This window comes from Setaria italica, chromosome III, assembly GCF_000263155.2.
Source record: "Setaria italica strain Yugu1 chromosome III, Setaria_italica_v2.0, whole genome shotgun sequence".
Taxonomy (NCBI): Eukaryota; Viridiplantae; Streptophyta; class Magnoliopsida; order Poales; family Poaceae; genus Setaria; species Setaria italica.
In genome coordinates, this window is record NC_028452.1 from 42,509,866 (window position 1) to 42,532,977 (window position 23,112).

Consider the following 23,112-nt stretch of genomic DNA (forward strand, 5'->3'; position numbering starts at 1 on the left):
TTCTTCCGTCCTCCGTTCCCCCATCTAACATCTTGATCGATCTAACGTCGAGCGGTTATTTGTTGATTCCTAGCCGAGACGCCTTAGTCCTGAACTAGAACGGGTGATCGAAATCATGCACTCCGATGAACTGCTGTCACAGGTGGACAAAGATCTGATCAGAGCTCATCGTGAAGAACTCAGGGATCACATTCCTGCTAAAGTTCAGAAGATCTGGGATCACATCGATGCCAACTGCTCCAGGCAGCTGCCAGTCGAAAGGAGTCATCCACTTCCTCGCCCAGTCACCCTCGAAGACGCTGTAGCGGGAATGTCTCAACCGCCACTGGACCAAAACCACCCCCTTCCTCGTCAAGTTGAGGCCGAAGTCGCGATGAAGGACTTGGAGGAAAAGAGCATCCGCCTCTTGATAGAATTAGGTCAGGTAGAGAGGGAGATTAAGAAAAAGCATGGTCAATAGATGCGTTGGTACTTTTTGTTCTAAGGGCGACTTGTACCGTGTCAGCCATGTACCCCATCATTTGTATCGAATAATAAATCGGTCAGATCAGACGAATGTTTCATTCTTAAGGTGATGTTATCTTTGCATCGGCTATAAGATCTAATAGGAGTTGGCCGTGCCATCTCGATACACTCCACCATTAGTTATGCATCGACCCATATACTAGGATAGTACCTCTTCAGATATCTTCCATTCAAGGCCCTTGTGAACTCCTCTCCTTCGATCGTTTCCAGTATATATGCGTTTCCCGGGGCGCATCGGCCGATTTTATACGGCCCTTCCCAAGTGGGCGACCATTTACCGAACTTGGGATCCTTGGACCCTATCGCTAGTACCAACTTCCATACCAAATGTCTTTGGGAGAATTGCTTGACCTTGACCTTCTTGTCGTACCACCTGGCCACCCTCTTCTTGTTCTCCTCAATGCTGATTAGGGCCCTCAGTCGTTGACCTACCAAATCGTCGAGCTCCCCTTTCATGAGGAGGGAATAGTCATCGGCTGTCACCTGATCTTGAAGCGATGTGCGTCTTGACCCTGTCCTTAATTCCCAAGGCAATACCGCCTCGTGACCATATACCAATTGATAAGGAGATATTTTAGTGGCCCCGTGGCAGGCCATCCTGTAAGCCTATAAAGCCTCGGTCAAACATAAGTGCCACTTTTTAGGTTGTTCCTCAATCTTCCTTTTGATCAACTTGATTATCCCCTTATTGGACGATTCGGCTTGGCCGTTAGCTTGAGCATAATACGGAGAAGAATTCAACAACTTGATTCCCATATCGGCAATGAACTCCTCAAACTCTCCTGAAGTGAACATCGTCCCTTGATCAGTTGTGATGCTTTGAGGGATACCGAAATGATAAACAATGTGGTCCCTTACGAAATCGACCATAGCGGCCGATGTTACGGCTTCAATGGGGTAGCCTCCACCCACTTGGTGAAATAATCGGTGGCTACTAATATGAACTTGTGTCCCTTGCTTGATGGAGGATAAATTTGTCCAATGAGGTCTATTCCCCAACCCCTGAATGACCATGGCTTGATTATCGGATTCATAGCTGATGCTAGCGCACGTTGCACGTCGCCAAACTTCTGACAGTCTTGACACCCTTTATAATATTTAAAGCAGTCTTCGAGTATCGTCGGCCAATAATATCTGCTATTCCTAATCATCCACTTCATTTTATGAGCCGATTGGTGAGCTCCGCACACGCCTTCGTGAATTTCTCCTATCAGGATCTTTGCTTCTTTCGTCCCCAGGCATTTGAGCAGAACTCCGACAATCGTTCGGTAAAACAAATCATCTCCGAGTGGTACATACTTTGTGGCCTGAAAACGCACTCGCCGATCCACTTTCTTGGATGGATCCTTTAAGTAATCGGTGATCTCCTTTCGCCAATCATCGGCCGCAAGTTCCAAAGTCATGGCACCTTGAATCGGCCGATATCCGGACGCGTGTTGGGCAAGCCTATTGGCCTCTTCATTATAGTTTCTGGGAATATGCTCAATAACCGTGGACTTGAATTCCTTTAAAAGTTGGAGGCCATCCTCATAGTAAATTCTCAGGACATCATCTTTGCATTCAGATCTTCCCGTCAATTGGTCTACGATGAGCATGGAATCCCCAAAAATCTCCACAGCATCGGCTTTGATCTCTCTCAATAATTGAATGCCCTTTAGGATGGCTCGGTATTCTGCTTGATTATTGGTTGCGGATGCTTCTATCGGTAGAGAGAAATCATAACTTGCCCCTCGAGGCGATATGAGGACGATGCTGATTCCTGACCCAACCCTACACAAAGAACCATCGAAGTATAGAGTCCATGGAACTGGTTCAACGACAGCGACTTCTGGTCCACAATGCTGGGATACGAAGTCGGCCATGACTTGACCCTTGACAGCTTTGGCCGATTCGTACCTCAGGTCAAACTCTGACAGAGCTAGGATCCACATCCCAATCTGCCCTTTCAAAATCGGTAGCAATAGCATGTATTTCACTATGTCATCCTTGCATATGACTATGCACTCTGCCAATAACAGGTAGTGCCTGAGCTTGGTGCATGAGAAATAAAGACATAGGCACAACCGCTCTACCGGGGAATATATTGTCTCGGCGTCCAGAAGTCTTCTGCTAACATAATATATTACCCGTTCCTTTCCTTCGAACTCCTGTACTAGCGCCGATCTGATAGCATGTTCATCGGCCGATAAGTATAGTTTGAACGGTTTGTTAGCTTGCGGCGGGACTAATACAGGTGGCGAAATCAGATATTGCTTGATGTCTTCCAGCGCTTTTCGCTGTTCTTCTCCCCATACGAATTCTTGGTCAGGCTTCAATTTCAATAATGGCGTGAAGGCTTGAATACGCCCGGACAAGTTGGATATGAATCGTCTGATAAAGTTGACTTTGCCGATTTGGAACTGTAACTCAGTTTTGTTCTGTGGGGCCACGACCTTATTGATGGCCGCTATGATTTTTCGGTTGACTTCTATCCCGCGCTCTTGAACCATGAATCCCAGAAATTGCCCGGCCGATACACTGAATGCACATTTGTTCGGGTTCATTTTCAATCCATGCTTCCTTGTGCACTCCAATACTTCTCGCAGATCGGCTAGATGCTCTTGATGCCCTTTTGATTTGACCACGACATCATCAATATAGATTTCCACCAGGGTGCCAATGAGCTTGTGGAAGATGTAATTCATAGCCTGTTGATATGTAGCACCGGCGTTCTTTAATCCGAAGGTCATTACTACCCACTCGAATAAACCGAGGTGGCCCGGACACCTTAAAGCCGTTTTTGAAATGTCTTCTTTGGCCATTAATATCTGATTGTACCTAGCATTACTGTCCATAAAACTAATGACTTTATGTCCTGCGGCGGCATCTATCAACACATCGACTGTCGGTATTGGATACCCATCCATCGGCGTGGCCTGATTAAGGTTCCTGAAGTTAATGCATACGCGCAGCTTTCCGTTTTTCTTGTATACGGGTACAATATTAGAAATCCACTCGGCGTAACGGCACTGCTAAATAAATTTTGCTTCAATCAGTCTTGTAATCTCAGCCTTTATATCAGGTAGAATTTTAGGATTGCATCATTGTGCGAGCTGCTGATACGGCCGACATCCTGGTTTTATAAGCAACCGGTGTTCAATAATGGACCGGTCTAGACCAGGCATCTCATGGTATTCTCAAGCAAAGCAATCTTTGAATTCTTTTAATAAATTTGTCAATTTACACTTATATTCTGGATCCAGGTTAGCACTAATGTACGTCGGCCTTGGTTTGGTGCCATCACCTAAATCTATCATCTCTAATGAATTGGCCGACGTAAAACCATGCCCCAGCTTCCCATCCTCTCGGACGAACTGATCCATTTAATCTATATCTTCAGAGCCGACTGCTCGGATCGGTTGTAGGCTAAAATCGAACACTCTCAGAAAATCGGTGTCCCAAGTTCTTCCGGATATGCACTTGACGTGTTCGCAGCTCCACTGCTGCGTATTGGCCGCAACAACACTGTAGGCAGAATCGGCGGTGACTATCTTGATGTTGTCGCCGACCCATTGTACGAGGCATTGATGCATTGTAGACGGGACGCAGCAATTTGCGTGTATCCAATCACGACCGAGCAACATATTGTAGGACCCTTTGCCGTTAATAATAAAGAAAGTAGTGGGAAGGGTCTTACTGCCGATGGTGAGGTCGACGCAAAGCGCTCCGTGGGCGGGAGACACATTGCCTTCGAAGTCCTTGAGCATCATGTCCGTCTGGGTTAGATCTTCGTTGCTTTTACCCAGTTTCCGAAACATGGCGTATGGCATGATGTTGACTGCAGCGCCTCCATCTACTAGTAGCCTGGTGATAGGTCGCGACCGTTGACATGTCCTTTGAGGAACAGTGCCTTGAGGTGTTGCCGTTTTTCATCTTCAAGTTTCTCAAAAGTGTCTATCATTGGCTACAAAGCCAATTGTGTCATCTGCTCCTCCATCTTCATCGTGTCGTACCGATCGGCGGGAGCCATGAACTCCATCGGCAAGATGAACACCATACTGACGTCAACTGCCGATTCCTGGTTGCCATCTTCCTCATTGTTGTTTCTTTTGGGGTGCCAGACTCGAGACCTGTCATCCTTCTTATCTATCATTTGCCTCTGCTCTTCTTCCTGTTGTTCCCATTGGCGCAGGAGTTGGATCCTTCATTTTTGGGATTTGGTCAATCCATCAGGGCACCACCTGGGGTTCACTGGTTTGGCCGGCGGTCTGGCGCGCTCCCAGTCTGGTTCCCGTCCTAGGGGGTTTTCATCTGACACTCTGGCGTCGGCCATCTCCTCTAGCCAATTGTGTGCGCTGACTCTGCCTCCCGGTCGGTCGTGCTAGTCAGATCTGCCCCCGGCCGATCATACTGTTCACATCTGCCCCTTGGTCGATCATACCGGTCAACTTTGCCCCCCAGCCGATCACGCACTGAAAGGCGCCAATCCTCTTGCTCACGCCAGTTTCTGCTGATTGGCTCTGATTCTCTATCCCTGGAGCGGGACCTCTTGAACGGGCGATTATCGCGATATGGACCGCTGCACTCCGGGTAATTATCAGCCGATGGCAACCTAAGGTTATTTTCCTAGCAATGGATGAAGAACGGGCATCGCCAATGATCCTCGTGTCACCGCATTATTTCTTCGCGATATCTCGAACTTTCCTGCTACCGCAGATATTTGTTGAGCAAGAATTGGGAAGCAATAGGTCTGTGCGGCCTTTTCGATCCTTCACCCTCATCGTCAACCCGTCTCTTCCCCTTGACATCTTCCACAGTAGCCTGATTTCTGGGGTCCACAGCCCCGCTTTTCTTGGTCGATTCCGACGTCAGCAGTTTGGTTTGTAGCGCGTTCCTTCCCGTATCAACCATGTTAGTAGGGAAAGGATGCTGATGAATCTTCATTAGCTTCGCTGGCTTTGTCGGGACCTCGAACTTGAGCCTGCCTTGTTCGATGGCCGATTGTATCTGCTGACAGAAGATCTTGCATTCGTTTGTGTCGTGGGACGTGGCATTGTGCCATTTGCAATACTTCATCTTTTTTAGCTGCTCGGCCGATGGGATTGTATGATAAGGTGAGAGTTTGATCTGCCCCTCTTGGAGAAGTAGGTCGAAGATTTTGTCGGCCTTTGACGTGTTAAAATCGAACGCCTCCGGTTTCTTTTTCCCGAAAGGACACGATATCGGCTTCTTACCCTTAACTCATTCTGCTAAACTGATTTCTGCTTCTTCGTCAGATTCAGATCCCTCCAAGTACACCACCTTTTTCTAAAAATTTCTCCGCTGATCAAAAGGGCGTGCTTCCTGACCGGCCAATCGATGAACGATCTGACTCAGGCTCTCGAACTCCTGGGAAGCGTACTTCTCTTTGATGTGTGGCAGGAGATCTTGGAAGGCGATATCGGCCAGCTGCGCATCGGCCAGGACTAGGGTGTAGCATTTGTTTCTGATTAACCACTGCACATAATTGGTCACTGGCTCATCGCTCCACAGCCTAAGGCTGGACAAATCTGAGAGCTTCATCTCGTGGATTCCGAAATAGAAGTATTTGTGGAACTGTTTTTCCAGGTCGGCCCAGGTGACGATGGAATTGGGCGGCAACATAGTGAACCACTGGAAAGCCAACCCGGACAGGGATGATGAGAACAGATGCACCCGCAGAGCATCTTGTGTAGCCGCCTCCCCGCATTGGATGATGAATCTATTTACGTGTTCCACAGTTGAGGTGTCATCCAGCCCTGAAAACTTAGTGAAGTCGGGAACTTTGTACCGATGAGGAAATGGCAGTAGATCGTAGGCAGGTGGGTATGGCATTTTGTACGTGTAAGTTTGTAGCTTTGGCTTCAACCCGAATTGATCTTGAATCACCTCCGCTATCCTTGCCGTCTAGTCTACTTGCTACTGATGAATTACTGGCTGGGGAATCGGCACATGTTGGTGGATCGGCGGCGGGATGACCGGGTGATGAATCAAAGCGTGCGGCGGATTCTGTGGCAACGTGGTTGGCTGAGCGGTTGGCATTTGATGGCACAACGAACCGGTCATCTCATCGTACAGTATCATCGGCGCCGCACCTCGGAGTGCCTCAGCAGCGTATGCCCCCCTGCCGATTTCTGACGTGGCCGGTTGATACTATGGACCCGTCGGCCGGGTGGCCAATAGGAATGGTGCCTGGATCGGAGAGCCTCCATAGCCGGCCGATTGATCTAGAACGGCCGCTATCGACGGTGCCCCCCAAGGCACTGAGTTTGATGGCAATGATTGCAGGGAGGGAACTTGAGCAGGCTGTGGTGGTGCTTGTGATTGAAAGTATGGCGCACCGTTGTATCCTGGATGCATTGAAGACAGTGAAGTGTTGTGTCCTCAATGCTGTATCGGCATCGGCTGAGGAGCCGATTGCGACGTGCCCGGTAAGCTCTTGACTGGGGCTGCAATGGGTGGGGCGGACGCCGGCCCCTGATATCCTTGAGACACGCTGTTGGCCAGGGAGCTGATGACGGCATTGTACACCGTGTTGGCCATCACTGAGGATTGATCGATGAAGGCCTGATAGACAGACTGTTGGATCATGTCGGACATCTTGGCTGAATCCTCAGCGATGGTGATCTAGCGAGGAGTTGAGAAAGGAGCTTTCTTGCCGGTCTCCCCGCTTCTGGTACGACTGAAAGATTGCAAGCATGTTTTTTGGTATTGTTCTATTTGCTTTGCCAACTCTTCTTTCTGGTCGTCCTTGAGATTTGCTTCCGTCACTTCGATGACGTTGTCTTTGGAGATTTCGGCAGCTTTCGACATGTTGAAGGTTGAAGTGGCCCCACCGGGCGTGCCAAAAGTGTGTTGGCACTAAAAGTCAGCCGATTGACCCTCAGCGTCGAACACACGACCTAGGAGAATTTGCTTAGCTCCTATTCAGGTGATCGCTCTGGTGCGGTTCGCGCGGCGTGCCAGCCAATTTGACCTGTTCATTGGCAAGGAAGAAAACGTGTCAAATTCTAAGGGTTCCGATCGGCTAAGGTTCCGATCTCAAAAAGCGTATCAGCGAGTCGGCCGATTTGCTATATAAAGATAATCGACTATGATACAACCGACAATCACGTAGCGATTGCGAAGAAAACTACTAGAGTAAACTAGAAAAAGCTACGAAAGCAACACTTGAAATAGATCTAATCGGCTATGCGATAATGATGAATAAAAAGTAACAAAAATAGAGCTGATAGTTCAAATCTCAAGCTAGATAACTGGTGATAAAACTAGAACAATAGATAAAACCTATAATTCTAGTAAATATCGATAACTGGTGAATAAATCTAAATGAAACAACAGCGATGCGCCCGAAGTTAAAGCTTAGATATTATTCGATAAACGGAACTTGCAGAATCGGCCGGAGATCGTGTCGATGCAGCCCTACCAACCCGTACGAACTCGTGAAAGAAGAAAAGTATTGGCGAAGTCGCCGACTTGAAAGTAAAGTACGATGAAAAAGTAGATTTGTTTGATTGATTGATGTGTTCTTTACAAATCTCTGAGGATGGCTATTTATAGCCTGTTACAACCAATTTCCTAACCAACTAGGATCTATCTCTAATCTTAAACGAAAACGAATATTTACAAACACAACTCGTCTCGGAGTTGGTTATTATACTCCCGCGGGCTAATCTTTCTCTATCTTCTTTCTCTAATCCACTTTAAGCCCATATTGGCCCAATCGCTTGAACCTTTCAGTCGGCCGATCTCCACCAACTCCGTCCGCCAAAACACTGTAGCGCCAATCGGCCGATACCCAACTGTAGCACCAATCAGCCGATTCCCAGTCGTGGCCTTTTAATCTGCCGCATCGGCCAATTCTTTCTTCCCTTGACGCCGATTTCATATGTGTCCAAATCTGGCGTCAACACACCTACTGCGACCCCACGCTGTGCAGCCAGTCACCAGCCGCACCACCCACCATGAGTTGCCAGCCACGCCGCACTACCCGCCGCGGCCCCACGCAGTGCCGCCCACACACAATCTCAAGCTGCGCCACCTTGAATCCTAGCCGTGCGCGTCAAAGCAAGATTCAGAGAGGGGGAGTATGCAGGAGAGAGGGGGATTGAGGAAGAACATAGAGGGTACTGGGCATTTTGTGGATTAGTCCCTGAAAATAATCACCATTCATGAAGTAGTTCAATTTTAGGTATGCTGTTGGAAATTTTTTTCCTGAAAATCTTCATTCTCCTGTTTGAAGTGTGTTGAGTTAAAAATAGCAAACGTGCATTTTACTATCCAAACAATTCATTTTGTCAGTTTGACCCGTACAAATCGATTTGCTCTCGTGCCTTCACACTAGTCCACCTCACTCCCTAATAAAATTTGTTTTATTTATTTCTCCTGGCACGAGTAGTGTTCTAGGTTCAAATTTCATGACATGTTACACGACATTGTTGAAACCCATATGTTCGAAAAAATATTTTGATGCTTTTTTATTATTTTTTCATGCATTTACAATTTCAAGGGATAAAGTAGTATCAAATGCGTGCTCCCAACCGATGTAAATAACCATGAAAACTTCTGAAATATGCTTATAACATATATATTAGAACCCAAAAGACAACTTGCAGGATGAGAGACAAAAAAGAAGAAGAAGGAATCCCATTAGAGGTGAATTGGATCAATTTAATTGTTTTGGGACTACATTGAGTCAATACTTTGTGGATGAGTCAAATGGATAAAGTGATTAGGGATGTAAAATTTGAAAACAGTCAATGGTTTGGACTTAATTATTTGTCGTCTAATGTGGCATTTTAATGGAGTATGCTGAAAGAACCTGGTGTCACCAGTGATTCTTGAAGTAAACGGACGATGTGTTGCCGCGCTGTCGGTAATGAAGTTTGTTGCTATTGATGAAATCAGGAGCTGAGACTTGAGACCGAATTCGAGTATATATTTAACTGACCAATGTGAACCAAGCATTGTTGTTGTTTTTGTCTCACATTCTTATTGTTCCATAGCCGGGATGATTCATTAAAGGGCCAACATCTTGCAGAAGAAAGACCAGTGCCATACTGAAATCGGTGCCATGCCAAGCGAAAAAGATCAAGCAGATCCAAGCCGTATAGCTCATCGTGGCTTTCTCTTAATGAATGTCCATAGGTATACAACCTCGAATAAGATGATACTCCCTCCTATCAGAAGCATAAGTCCAACCTTTTAATTTTAACTACATATATCTAAAATTTATATAAATCAACAATACAAGGTTAGTATTACTTAGATTGGATAGAAATATATTTTCATGATGTATAAATTTTCAATTTAAAATAATATGTTTTAATAGATATGGTTAGTTAAAGTACCATATTGGAGACCGAGTCGATGTTCTAATGGACTTATTTTTTATTTTTTGAAACACAGTAACGTACGCAAACTCAACCCTACGAATACACACGACTCACATAAATGCACTTATGTTTCTGATAAGAAGAAAATACGTACTATGTTGATGAATTTCAATGGCAAAATGCCACAAACACTTAATCACTTCATTCCGCATTAAGAAGGTATACGAGTTTATTACAATTATTTATGTTGATTACTAGTATTATGCTACTATTATTTACATTTGATACGCCCTTATAGATACATAGTTAATTTTATTGAAAGAGACAAGCACAGTTCTAGTTGAACCTATGACCCTTTTTTCTAGAAACAAACCAAATCAAATGTCGTACATAGATGACCAATCCGGCATAGTTAGACACAAGATGAACAATATGTCAGATAGATTGCAAACTAAGTATTGCAACAGCCAATGGAACACCCAATTTAGCGACAGTCACACTTCAGAAGATAGATGCACAAGATGAACTATATAAACAGTCGATAGGACCCAGCTTCAGCCTTCAGGTCATAAATTACCAAATACAATTGTGCCCACCACATATATAATACTCCCTCCATCCCAAATTATAGGTCATTTTGATTTTTTTAGATTCATAAATTTTATTATGCACTTAGATATGCCCAATATCTAGATGCATAATAATATCTATGAATCAAGAAAAACCAAAACGACTTATAATTTGGGATTTGAGGGGGGCGGGAGGGGGGGAGGTGGGGGGAAGATAAGAACTCCATATGAAGTCCTTGGCACCACGATGGCCACCATTTCTCAGGAACTAAGGATAGCATACTAATACTTCTCTTATCAGGGTAGTACACCTTATAAAGACCCTTGGCTGAACGTTAAATGGTTGCATTGGGATGATGAAGCCAACCCCATCAGAGAAGAAACAAAAGCAGCAGCAATAACACCAGACACGGGGTGATCGGGCAGACGAACATGATCATCCCACTGCTTCCAACGCAGGGACCTCTTGCTGCAAAACCTGCAGGGGAAGCAGGGGATTTTGCCATTCTCATATTGGAAGAAGCGGTATAATACATGATGAACCCTATGATTGCAATCTGCTCATAATGCGCTTACTGTTCCATCTTCCTAGGGGCCTAATGTCTGTGGATTAATGGCTCAGAGGGGACAACTAGTAGTGTAATTGGAAGGTCATAGATGAGATAAAGTATCTGCTCATCATCTCGTTTATCTTGGAATAGATCTAACCAACAAAACCTGAAACTTTACCTTTATGGTTTATAACTTTATATATATACACTACAAAGAATGAGTAGAATGGAAAATGTTTCTCACTCAGATTAGGCCCACAGTACCTCTCATGTAGGTTTCTCACGTTGATTAGGCCCAGGAGGCGGAGCTGTGGAGGGAATGCAGATCAAAAAAATCGTGAGTTAGAAAATGTTTATATTGAAAACTGATTTTTTTTCTCTCACCTGTGTTTCCCTTACCCGCCTGCTGTACCCATTCATACCCACGTGCCCGTGCCTCGTCTCCGGCTAGGCCTCCCATGCCGTTGATCCACAGTCACGGGAGGAGGCAAATCCCATGGCGGTAGCGAAAACACTCACACAATCAATACTACATATATAGAATGAAAATGTTTATGTTTTCATGCCCGGATCTCCATGACATTGTAGGTGTCTTCTTTAACTCTCCATCCCACCGACACAAGCATTAACTAGAAGACAGTGTTAGTGCCTTGAATAAGACGAATGGTCAAACATCATGACTAAAAGTTAACAACGACAAATATTTTGATACGTAGGTAGTACTTTTTTATATATGCTAAATCTCTCCAATGCTAAGTAATACATTACCTCTGTTTTTTGAACAGCTATACATTGCCTGCGTGACTCTTTTTATGTGGTACGGAGGTGTTTAATATATACTTTATAAATAGTCACTGCCATCAGATGTTAGTTTTATCTGCTTGTGTGTCTTTGATCACTAGCTCATACCTACTACTAGCGGATACCTTTATAATTTTGATTGCATAATGTTTTCGTGATTCATCATGGTTATTCTTTGGTTCCCACTTGTACCTGCAGAATTGTTCTTTCAAGAGATATGTTTGAATTTAGAATTATATACAGATTTTTTATCAGATTTGCTCCTTGTCAACCGGTTGAAATGTTGATTATCAATCGACGCTATCAACAGAAGGACGCGGGCCTAGAACATCAATACAGAGACGTTGGATTTGATTGATAGAAAAGCAAAATATCAATAAGTTGACAAGGAGACAGATTCTTTTTTTATACCATTATCTGTTCTGGAGATTATCGCTAAAACCCTCGATTATTTATATAATTTCCTGGTTATTATTGCGACGGAACATCAATTTAGCGACCGCCACACTTCACAAGCTATAGGCACAACGTGAAATTAACCATGGAACACGGCAGATGACAAGACACAAACTTCAGGTACCAAACATTTAGTAGGGCACGTGATGAACTATATAACTATATAGCAGATAGGATACCCAGCTTCATGTTACAAACTGCCACATACAAGTGAGCCAGCCATATAGATACATCATATACATATAATAGATTATAATAAGAACTCCATACAAGTCCATTGCACCTGCATGATGTGGATTGGGATTTCATTTTTTGAATTTTTTCAGTCCCTTCGAAAAAACCAAATTTCGACAAATTTTGACCGAAATTTGGATAAAAAAGTGTATGTTTCGGTGAAGGGAGTGAAATTTCCGGCATATAGTAATTTCGGCCGAAATTTTAAACACTGGTCAGGATAGGGAAACTACTTCTTATCAGGGTAGTAGCATCTATAAAGGTCCCTGGCTGAACGGTAAATGGTTGGAAGGGTGAAAGCCAACCCCACCAGCAAAGGAACGAAAGCAGCGGCAACAACTGCAGACACCGGGTGGTCGGGCGGAGGCACGTAATCATGCCCCCGCCGCCAATGCAGGGACCTCTTGCTGGAAAACCTGCAGGGGAAGCAGAGGGTTTCGTCACTTCCATTATTGGAAAAAGCAGAATAGTGCATGGTGAACTGTTTGATTGCAATATGGTCGTAAGGGGTGTTTGGGAGGAGGGGGCTAAACTTTAGCCCTGTCACATCGGATGTTTGGATACTAATTAGAAGGACTAAACATAAGCTAATTACAAAACTAATTGCAGAACCCCTAGGCTAAATCGCGAGACGAATCTATTAAACCTAATTAATCCATCATTAGTGAATGGTTACTGTAGCACCACATTATCAAATCATGGACTAATTAGGCTTAATAGATTCATCTCGCGATTTAGCCTAGGGGTTGTGTAATTAGTTTTGTAATTAGTCTAGGTTTAATACTCCTAATTAGTGTCCAAACATTCGATGTGACGGGGGCTAAAATTTAACCCCCTCCTCCCAAACACCCCCTAAATCGTAATGCGCTTACTATTCCATCTTCCCAACAGGGGCCTTGATCGATGATCGTCCCACCTCCTTGAGATGAAAGCACATGATTTCGCCACTGGCCCTACAACACACATGATCGTGAATGAGACTATATAATGAGCAGCGTAGAGCCATAGACGACAACCAGCTGAGATTAACTAACTCGGATAAAAAATGCCCTTACTGTGTGCATCAGACGGCCTACACCCATAGCCTGGGTGGCCGCAGATCAGATGGTCTCGGCGGTGGAAGCATACACTCGTGCGGCACGCGGCGGCCGGCCTCCGAAAACAGCCCGGAAGACAAGCCGGAGCGCCCACCGCGGAGCACCTTCGCCAACATCGCCGCCGCCACCGCCATCACCTTCTCCTCGCGTGTCCTGTTCCCCTCTCTCTCTCTCTCGATCTTTTCTCTCTCAACAGATCGATATATGTATCCGGGAGGGACGAGGGAGAGAGGGCTTACCGACTACGATCGCCCCGCGCAAAGAAGGTGAAGGACCGAAAGGGCGATCAGGGAGGGTGAATAAGAGTCTATAACAATTATCAACGAGAACAAAGCCTATGTCCCAAACGCAACCCCAAAGCACACTGCGCGTTGTATGGTCAAATAATGTAAGTGAACTCATGATAAGCTCACCCTAGGAACGATAAGAGAACGCTCAAATCACAGTGAAAACATAGCATGAATCGACTCTATCAAATTTGCACATATGAGACAAAGCAAAGATACTATTAACCACTTACTAAACTAGGCATGGAAGGACTAGCAATAAACTAGGCATGATTAGTAAGACAAAATACTAAACAAGGTGTTAAAGATTAATTAGCAAAGTGCAAGAACTTAGTCAGTAACATATTAACATGATTAGTAAGTGACAGTTCTAATTAAGAAGCTAAACGAAAGAACAGAGACTAACAAGCCAAGTTCCAAGAATTAACCGTTCGCTACTTCGCTGTCAGCCTGCTGGCTTGCAACCTGTGCCAGGCCCGATGGCCTCCCCCGCTTTGCTCCTGTTGGGCCGGTTGGCCTGGCTGCTGGGCCTCTAGCGCTGCTGCCTGGGCCGCCAGGCTTGTCTGGCCCGCGAGGCAAGCAGCTGGCCTCCCACTCCTGGGCCTGCAACCTGGTGAAGCACTCGCCTGGTGTAGCTGGGCCGCGACTTACCAAGCCAGCCTGCTGCTCCTACACGTGCTGGCCTGATCCGCTTGCTGCTTCCGTGTCACCTGCGCACACGAACAGGAAAGGAACGAAAAACAGAAACAACGCACACAAGAACAGCAAAGAACAAAGAACACGCTCCACTTCGAATCACAAGAACTCATTCGATACTCCGCGGATCAAGATAAAACTTGAGGCAAGGATGTAATACCACTAGAGCAAATAGATCCATGAGACAAATCTCAAAAAGCATTCATCGTAAATTTTGGAGAAAACCGAAACTCTAACTCAGGAACACGATTCAGGGAAAAACTCAAAATCGAGCTGGATTCGTGAGGGATTTGGAGAGGATCACAATAAGAATGCTCCCTAAGGTCCTAGTAACATCTCTCTTCAACCCACCTTACGAGATTCGGGCTCAAACATGATGAATACAAAATCTCAAAAAATAACTTCAAAAATGACGAAAAAGAAAAACGTTCGGGAATCAAAGATTTAGCACGATTTGAGACAACAAACAAACCTGAATTACGAGAACATCTTCTATATAAGATGAGGACTAGCCTCCTCCCTTCGTCCACCCATTAATGATGAAGAAATCAAGAGATAAAGAGTAATTACCTCTCATCTCCCTCTCTCCTGTCACTGAGCACATGACTAGCCTTTAAGCAAGATGATAATAAGTTGATAAAACAAGAGAGGTGCTGAAATAACTAGCTCCCCATCCCTATATATAGTTCGGGATGAATGACCATAGTACCCCTAACATTAAAACTAGGATAACTACCCACGCAGGGGTATTTTAGTCCAAGTTTTTATCCGCGCATTGGACGGACACGCTGCCTTCACGACTTTACTTCACCTCGACGCAAGCTTCGCGATGACGCCACATGCCCTCCTTCTCGAAGCTCCGGCCGCACCGGGCTCGCCCTCAATTTTGAGGTACAAACAGGGAAACCTGCCTGCGCGGTGGTTTTAAGGCCCAAACCACCCCAAAACGTCCATCTTCACTTAGCCGCCACGCGACCTCCTCGATGTTGACGCGTGTCCAGCCTCTATCAAGCCTCCTGCTCGACTCGACCAACACCGTCTCCATCCCGTCATGTCCTCCCGCCGTTCCGTGCACCATGTGAACCGCCTATGACTTCGCCCGGACTCCTCGGGTCCATCAATCCAAGCCTACTCGCATTCATCATTCACCGCCCTTGGTCCATCGGTACGAACCTTTTTTTTTGTAGCACCTGGCATGGTAACCTATTTTATCCCGGTTGAGTGACCCGGGACAAAAGACCCCCCCTTTTGTCCTGGTTGGTTTATCCCGGATGGATTTTCGGGAGATTTGCATCCTACCAACCGGGACTAATACCGAGTTCTCTACTAGTGCTGCAACACACATGATCGCGAATGAGAGTATATAATGAGCAGCATAGAGCCATAGACGACAACCAGCTGAGATTTACTAACTCGGATAAAAAATGCCCTTACCGTGTGCATCAGACGGCCTATACCCATAGCCTGGGTGGCCACAGATCAGATGGTCTAGGCGGTGGAAGCATACCCTCGTGCGGTACGCTGCGGCCGACCTCCGGAAACAGCCCGGAAGACAAGCCGGAGCGCTCGCCGCAGAGCACCTTCGCCAACGTCGTCGCCGCCGCCGCCATCACCTTCTCCTCGCGTGTCCTGTTCCCCTCGCTCTCTCTTGATCTTTTCTCTCTCAACAGATCGATATATGTATCCGGGAGGGACGAGGGAGGGAGGGCTTACCGACTACGATCGACCCGTGCAAAGAAGGCAGGCAAGATGTTTCCGTCTCGGCCTCTACCTTGTATCTAGCCCGGGCTGAAGTTCTACGACGCCTATGTTCATCACAAACATGTGAAGAAGAAGAAGACATGAGAGGATAAGACATCAGAATCTCTAAAAGATTTATAACTCGGACAAAACAAGATGATGACCGTACCGTGTGCATCAGACGGCCTATATGGCTATACCCACAGCGGGGGTAGCCAAATTCATCAGCCAAAATCAGACGCCTATGTTCATCAGGCAAAACGTGTGCATCAGACGCCTATGTTCATCAGGCAGGATCGTTGTATTATGTCGAACACGCGCATGGATGTGTATGTGCACACGACAGAAATCAGACCACCCCATAAGCATTCACATTCCAATCAAAGTACCTCATGCACACATATATTAACTTTAATTTTGTTTTATAGAAGAGAGAGGAGAGGGTATTTAAACCCATGATTGTTGAGGCTTTCTTTAATTTTAAGGATCATTTTATGGCCGCATTTGTGTTAAAATAATTTAACTTGCACATCCAAGGACGTTAGTTATTTCCATCACTACCGAAAACAGTAAGTTTGCCGAGTGCCCCAGGCACTCGGCGAAGGTCCAAAAACACTCGGCAAACCAGACTCGGCGAACTTTTCCTCGGCAAACAGTGGTTGTCGAGTGTCAAACGTCGGGCACTCGGTAAAGGCTTTGCCGAGTGTCAAAAAATACTCGCAACAATTTTAGAAAAAAATAAAAAAAATGCAGTCGCTGGTCGCCACCGCCGGCCACTGCCACCGCCGCCGTCACTAGCCCAAGCCCTCCCTGGATCTCGCCGCCATCTCCCTCCACCTGGCCCGCACCGCCATCTCCCTCCACCTGGCCCGCACCGCCATCTCCCTCCCCCTCCATGGATCTCGCCGCGCCACCACCGTCTCCCTCCCCTGACCCGCGCTACATGATTGTTGAGGCTTTCTTTAATTTTAAGGATCATTTTATGGCCGCATTTGTGTTAAAATAATTTAACTTGCACATCCAAGACGTTAGTTATTACCATTTGAGATATTAGCACGCATATATACAAGACCAATGCTACCAAGTAGGGCGCACGATGAACCATAAAAGTCCAGAACAGACAGGATGCGATCTCCAAGTACCAACAAGCTAGGGACACGATGTACATTGCAGATAGGATACACGACTTCAGATAGGATACCCAACTTCAGGTTACAGAACGGCTTCTCTGCTTGAGAATTGCTATGAGGCTCTTTGAAGATCCAGGTAGACAAAGGATTCGTCATGCCATGGCTTAACGGTAGCCACACTTCATAACTAGCTAGTCCATATCTGAGCGAGCAAGTTGAAAACAGTTCCTACCTAGAGTCACATTCCTAGAGGACCCACCTGCCAAGTCAGGGGAGTCACGAAAATATGTGATGAAGGACGGGAGGATGAGTGAAAAGGTCTCTAGCCTAGTGGTTAGAGCATATAAGTAGTATTTAATAGGTCTAGAATTGACTCCTGAATTAAACGGGTCTAGTATAAAAACAATAGGCAGGGGTTTCCTATGCCGATTTCGAAAAAAAAAAGGGTCGGGAGGATGAAAAAATCGATGAGGGAAACGTTTCTGCCGAAATCGCATGTTATTTTTTCACCTCCTACCCTCATGCCAACGAAGCCAGCAGGGAGCGTGATGCAGTGAAGATACCGCCACACATGAGGCAGATGAAGGGAGCGTGACGAGGCAGATGCAGCAGGCGGTGCCCCTCCGTCTTTTCAATCGGATGAGGCACGGGTGGACGCAGTTGCATCACCCGGAAGAGGCGGAAGCGGTGGTGGCGGCCCATAGTCCATGGCTCCCTTCCCCTTCTCCTATCACCTGAGCAAGCAGCTAATTAAACCTTGCCGAGCAATTACCACACATGGCTGCCGGCGAGACGACGACACCGCCGTTCAGTTCCGTGCACGTGAACAGGCGCCTGGCCACCGCCAACCGCCTCATGGCGGCCGTCCACGCAGCGCTCGCCGCCGCGGCCATCGCCCACCGCGCCCTGCACCTGCATCAGCTCAGCGGCGGCGTGGCCCGCAACGCCGCCATGGTCGCGGCGGACCTGACGCTCCTGTTCCTGTGGACGCTGTCGCAGTCGGGCCTGTGGCGGCCCGTCTCGCGCGCCGCGTTCCCGGACCGGCTGCTGGAGTCCCGGCGGCGCGGGGACCTCCCGGCCGTGGACGTGCTGGTGGTGACGGCGGACCCGGACAAGGAGCCGGCGTTGGGGGTGATGAACACGGTGGTGTCGGCCATGGCGCTGGATTACCACGGCGGGAGGCTGAGCGTGTACCTGTCGGACGATGCCGGGTCGCCGCTGACGCTGATGGCCGCCCGCAAGGCCTACGCCTTCGCCAGGGCGTGGGTGCCCTTCTGCAGGAGGTACTCGGTGCAGTGCCCGTGGCCCGACAGGTACTTCGCCGGCGACGACGGCCAGGATGACGGCGGCGATCGCTGCGGTGAGGCCGCCGAGGAGAGGCGAAGAATGAAGGTATCTGTGTAACGATGATGGAGCTAGCGTCAACAATGTCTTTTGTACGTATAACTTAATTTCTGTGCAGAAAATGTACGAGACGTTCAAAGGGGACATAGAGGAGGCCAGTAAGGAGAAGAGTATTTCCAGGAGCTGGACGAAAGAAAAACGTCAGGATCACGATGCTTATGTCGAGGTAAATCCAATTCAATCAAAGCAATTCCTGATCATCAGTTGAGTTGAATTAACTAGCAGCTTCATCTATATATGTAAATCTGTATCTTGCATGCAACCAATTCAATTCGCAGATCATCACCGCGGGCGAGGAGGAGGACGACGACCAACAGGGCGAGGAAACCATGCCGTTGCTGGTGTACGTGTCCCGCGAGAAGCGGAGGGCGTCCCCTCACCACTTCAAGGCCGGCGCTCTCAACGCCCTGGTGCGCTGTCATCTGCTTGTATCAATCCTTAATTCCTTGTTGGTTATAATAATAATCCGCTCTCAACCACTACTGAAAAACTGAGCATTGATCCTAACCCTTATACCAGTTAGTTTTTGATCCAGTACTATACGAGTATCAGTACCGGATCTAACGCGGATACAACGACAATGATACGATCTGCTTGCAGCTGCGGGTGTCGAGCCTTGTGAGCAACGCGCCCTACTTGCTGGTGCTCGACTGCGACATGTCCTGCAACAGCCGCTCCTCCGCCCTGGAGGCCATGTGCTTCCATCTCGACCGATCCCCGCCGGCGCCGGAGAGCCTCGCCTTCGTGCAGTTCCCGCAGATGTTCCACAACCTCAGCCCCAACGACATCTACACCAATGATCTCCGATACATCTTCGCGGTAATGTATCAGACTCACTCGTATGTTGAGTTGTTGACATGGCCAGCTCTCAGCTGACAAGCGATGATCAATTGCATGCGTCCGGCAGACTCGATGGATCGGCCAGGACGGCCTCCGGGGCCCGCTCCTCGCCGGCACCGGCTTCTACGTCAGGAGGGACGCACTGTACGGGGCCATGCCGTCCGCCGCCACCTCGTTGCCGGCGCACGGTGCAGAGTTCTCGTCCATGGAGACCGGCGAGCTGGTGAGGAGGTTCGGCCACTCCGACGACCTCATATCCTCCGTGCGCAACCTCCACCTGCAGAAACCACCTGCTGCTGGTCGCCATCGTCGTCGTCTTCCTCGAGACGCGGCGCTGGTGGCCTCCTGCGCGTACGAGACCGGCACCGGGTGGGGCGACGAGGTGGGGTTCATGTACCAGTCGGTGGTGGAGGACTACTTCACCGGCTACCGCCGCTTCTTCTCCCGGGGCTGGACGTCGGCCTACTGCTACCCGGCGCCCTCGTCCCGGCCGCCGTTCCTCGGCACCATGCCCACCAACCTCAACGACGTGCTGGTCCAGAACAAGCGCTGGATGTCTGGCCTCCTCGCCGTCGGCCTCTCTAGGCGCTACTGCCCGCTCGCCTGCCGGGGGCTCCTCGCCGTCTCCGTGCCGCAGGCCATGACCTACGCCCACTTCGGCTTCCTTTCGCTCTACGCGTTCTCGGCGCTGTGCTACGCCACCCTGCCGCAGCTCTGCTTCCTCCGCGGCGTCCCTCTGTTCCCGGACGCCGCCGCCGCCCCGTGGTTCGCCGCCGCCTTCGCATCCTCCTTGGTGCAGCACCTGGTCGAGGTGTCGGTGGCGAGGCGCGGGCTGGCAGTGCGGACGTGGTGGAACGAGCAGAGGTTCTGGATGCTCAACGCCGTCACCGCCCAGCTGTTCGGCTGCGTCAGCGCCGTCCAGGACACCATACTCGTCTACATATGACCTACTGCCGTTTCCCCATCGGTATAAAGTTCCTGACTTCACCAAGTTCTCGGGGATGGATGATACTTCAACCGTGGAGCACGTGAATAGATTCATCATCCAATGCGGAGAGGCAGCTACGCAAGATGCTCTACGGGTGCGGTTGTTCTCGTCATCTTTGTCTGGCTCGGCCTTTCAATGGTTCACGACATTGCCGCCAAACTCAATTATCACGTGGGCCGATTTAGAAAGACAGTTCCATAAATACTTCTACGTCGGGGTGCATGAGATGAAGCTGTCCGATTTGACCAGCCTCAGGCAGAGAAGTGACGAGCCGATATCCTCGTATGTTCAGAGGTTTCGGGAAATCCGGAACAAATTTTACTCTTTGGCTCTAAACGACGCACAGCTGGCTGATATAGCCTTTCAAGGTCTCCTGCCCCACATCAAAGAAAAATACGCATCACAAGAGTTCGAGAGCTTAAGTCAAATCGTCCACCGATTGTCTGGACAGGAGGTACGTTCTTTCGATCCACGGAGGAATTTCCAGAAGAAAGTGGCGTTCCTGGAAGAGGTGGAGGACAAAGAAGACGTTGAGGTCGGACTCGCGGAGTGGGTCAAGGGAAAGAAGCCGATATCATGCCCGTTCGGCAAAAAGGAGCCAGAGGCGTTCGGTTTTGACACAATGAAGGCCGATAAAATCTTCGACCTTCTCCTCCAGGAAGGGCAGATCAAGCTCTCGCCATATCATACAATACCTTCTGCCGAACAACTAAAAAAGATGAAATATTGCAAGTGGCACAACGCCACATCCCATGATACTAATGAATGCAAAATCTTCAGACAGCAGATACAGTCGGTCATTGAGCAAGGCAGACTCAAATTTGAAGTACCGACAAAATCGGCCAAGCCGATGAAGATCGACCAGCACCCCTTTCCCACCAACATGGTTGATACGGGGAAGAACTCACTCCAAACAAAGGTGCTGACGTCCGAATCGGCTAAAAAGAGTGGTGCCGTAGACCCTAGAAATCAAGCAATGCCTGAGGACGTCAAAGGGAAGCGGCGGATGGAGGACGAAGACGGTGAATCAGAAGAGCCACGCATTACTTCCCAGTTCCTGCTCCAGAAGTATCAGCGTCAACATGAACGCTCAAGGTCCCGGGAAGAAGCGATGCGACGGCACGAAGATCACTGGAGGTGCCCATTCTTCATCCACTGTTGGGAAAGCAACCTCAGGCTACTTTCGGCAGATAATTGCCCAGAATGCAATGGCCCGTATCGTGGTAATCGGCCATTTAACAGGTCCCGCTCCAGAGACGGAAGACCAGAACCGATCAGCAGGAACTGGCGCGACCAAGATGACCAGCGCCCTCCCGTGCGTGATCGGCTGGGGGGCAGAAGTGACCGATATGACCGGTCAGAAGACAGACGCCGTGACAGACTGGGGGGCAAGTTTGATCGACACGACCGGTCAGAAAATAGGGCCAACGTTCACAGTCGGCTTGAAGAGATGGCCGACGCTCGGGTGACAGATGAGAACCCTTTAGGGCGCGAACCGGAGTGGGAATGTGCCAAGTCAGGGGGCAAACCAATAAACCCCAGGTGGTGTCCCGATGGGTTGACCAAATCTCAAAAACGAAGGATCCAACATCTCCGCCAATGGGAACAGCAGGAGGAGGAACAACAAAGCACAACAGACAAGAAGGAAGGCAGGCCTCGGGTATGGCACCCCAAAAGAAACGATAAAGGGGATGACGAATCGGCGGGTGATGAATCGGCAGCCGATATCGGCATGGTTTTCATATTGACGATGGAATTCATGACTCCTGCCGATCGACAGGATACGACGGCGATAGAAGAACAGATGACACAGTTGGCTTTGGAGCCAATGATTGCCACGTTCGAGAAGCCCGAGGATGACAAACGACAACACCTGAAAGCATTGTTCCTCAAAGGGCATGTCAACGGCCGCCCCCTCACTAGATTAATGGTAGACGGAGGAGCTGCAGTCAACATCATGCCATACACCGTGCTCCGGAAGCTTGGAAAGAGCGATGACGACCTGACCAAGACAGACATGATGCTCAAGGACTTCGAAGGCAACGTGTCTACCGCTCGCGGCGCCCTCTGCGTCGACCTCACCATCGGCAGTAAGACCCTTCCTACCACTTTCTTTATTATTTACGGCAAGGGATCCTACAACATGCTACTCGGTCGGGACTGGATACACGCAAATTGCTGCATCCCATCAACAATGCATCAATATCTTGTAAAATGGGTCAGCGACAACATCGAGGTGGTCAACGCCGATTCCGCATACAGCATTGCGGCAGCCGACACGCAGCAGTGGAGCTGCGAAACCGTCAGATGCATATCCGGCAGAGTATGCGAGACCGATTTCCTGAAGGTGACCGATTTTGGTCTACAGCCGATCCGAGCAGTCGGCTCCGAAGACTCAGATTAAATGGATCAGTTCGCCCAAGAAGATGGGAAGCTAGGGCACGGGTTCACGTCGGCCGATT

General features: G+C 48.3%; 1 protein-coding gene across 1 annotated transcript; it reads left to right on the forward strand.

Annotated features, from left to right (window-relative positions):
• The first annotated feature begins 18,058 nt into the window (after window positions 1-18,058).
• On the forward strand, window positions 18,059-20,653 carry LOC101756597 (probable cellulose synthase A catalytic subunit 6 [UDP-forming]). The gene is made up of 5 exons (XM_004962677.4): window positions 18,059-18,810; window positions 18,881-18,988; window positions 19,101-19,232; window positions 19,423-19,641; window positions 19,730-20,653. The coding sequence occupies exons 1-5, from the start codon at window positions 18,196-18,198 to the stop codon at window positions 20,606-20,608; spliced, it is 1,953 nt and encodes a 650-aa protein (XP_004962734.1). The 5' UTR covers window positions 18,059-18,195; the 3' UTR covers window positions 20,609-20,653.
• Window positions 20,654-23,112: the final 2,459 nt, after the last annotated feature.

Excerpts from the sequence above, each read along its gene's own strand:
- LOC101756597 (XM_004962677.4), top strand. The coding sequence starts at position 18,196 with ATGGCTGCCGGCGAGACGACGACACCGCCGTTCAGTTCCGTGCACGTG. Across the intron at positions 18,811-18,880 it reads AGGAGAGGCGAAGAATGAAG|AAAATGTACGAGACGTTCAA; the intron begins GTATCTGTGTAA and ends ATTTCTGTGCAG. Across the intron at positions 19,233-19,422 it reads CCGGCGCTCTCAACGCCCTG|CTGCGGGTGTCGAGCCTTGT; the intron begins GTGCGCTGTCAT and ends ATCTGCTTGCAG.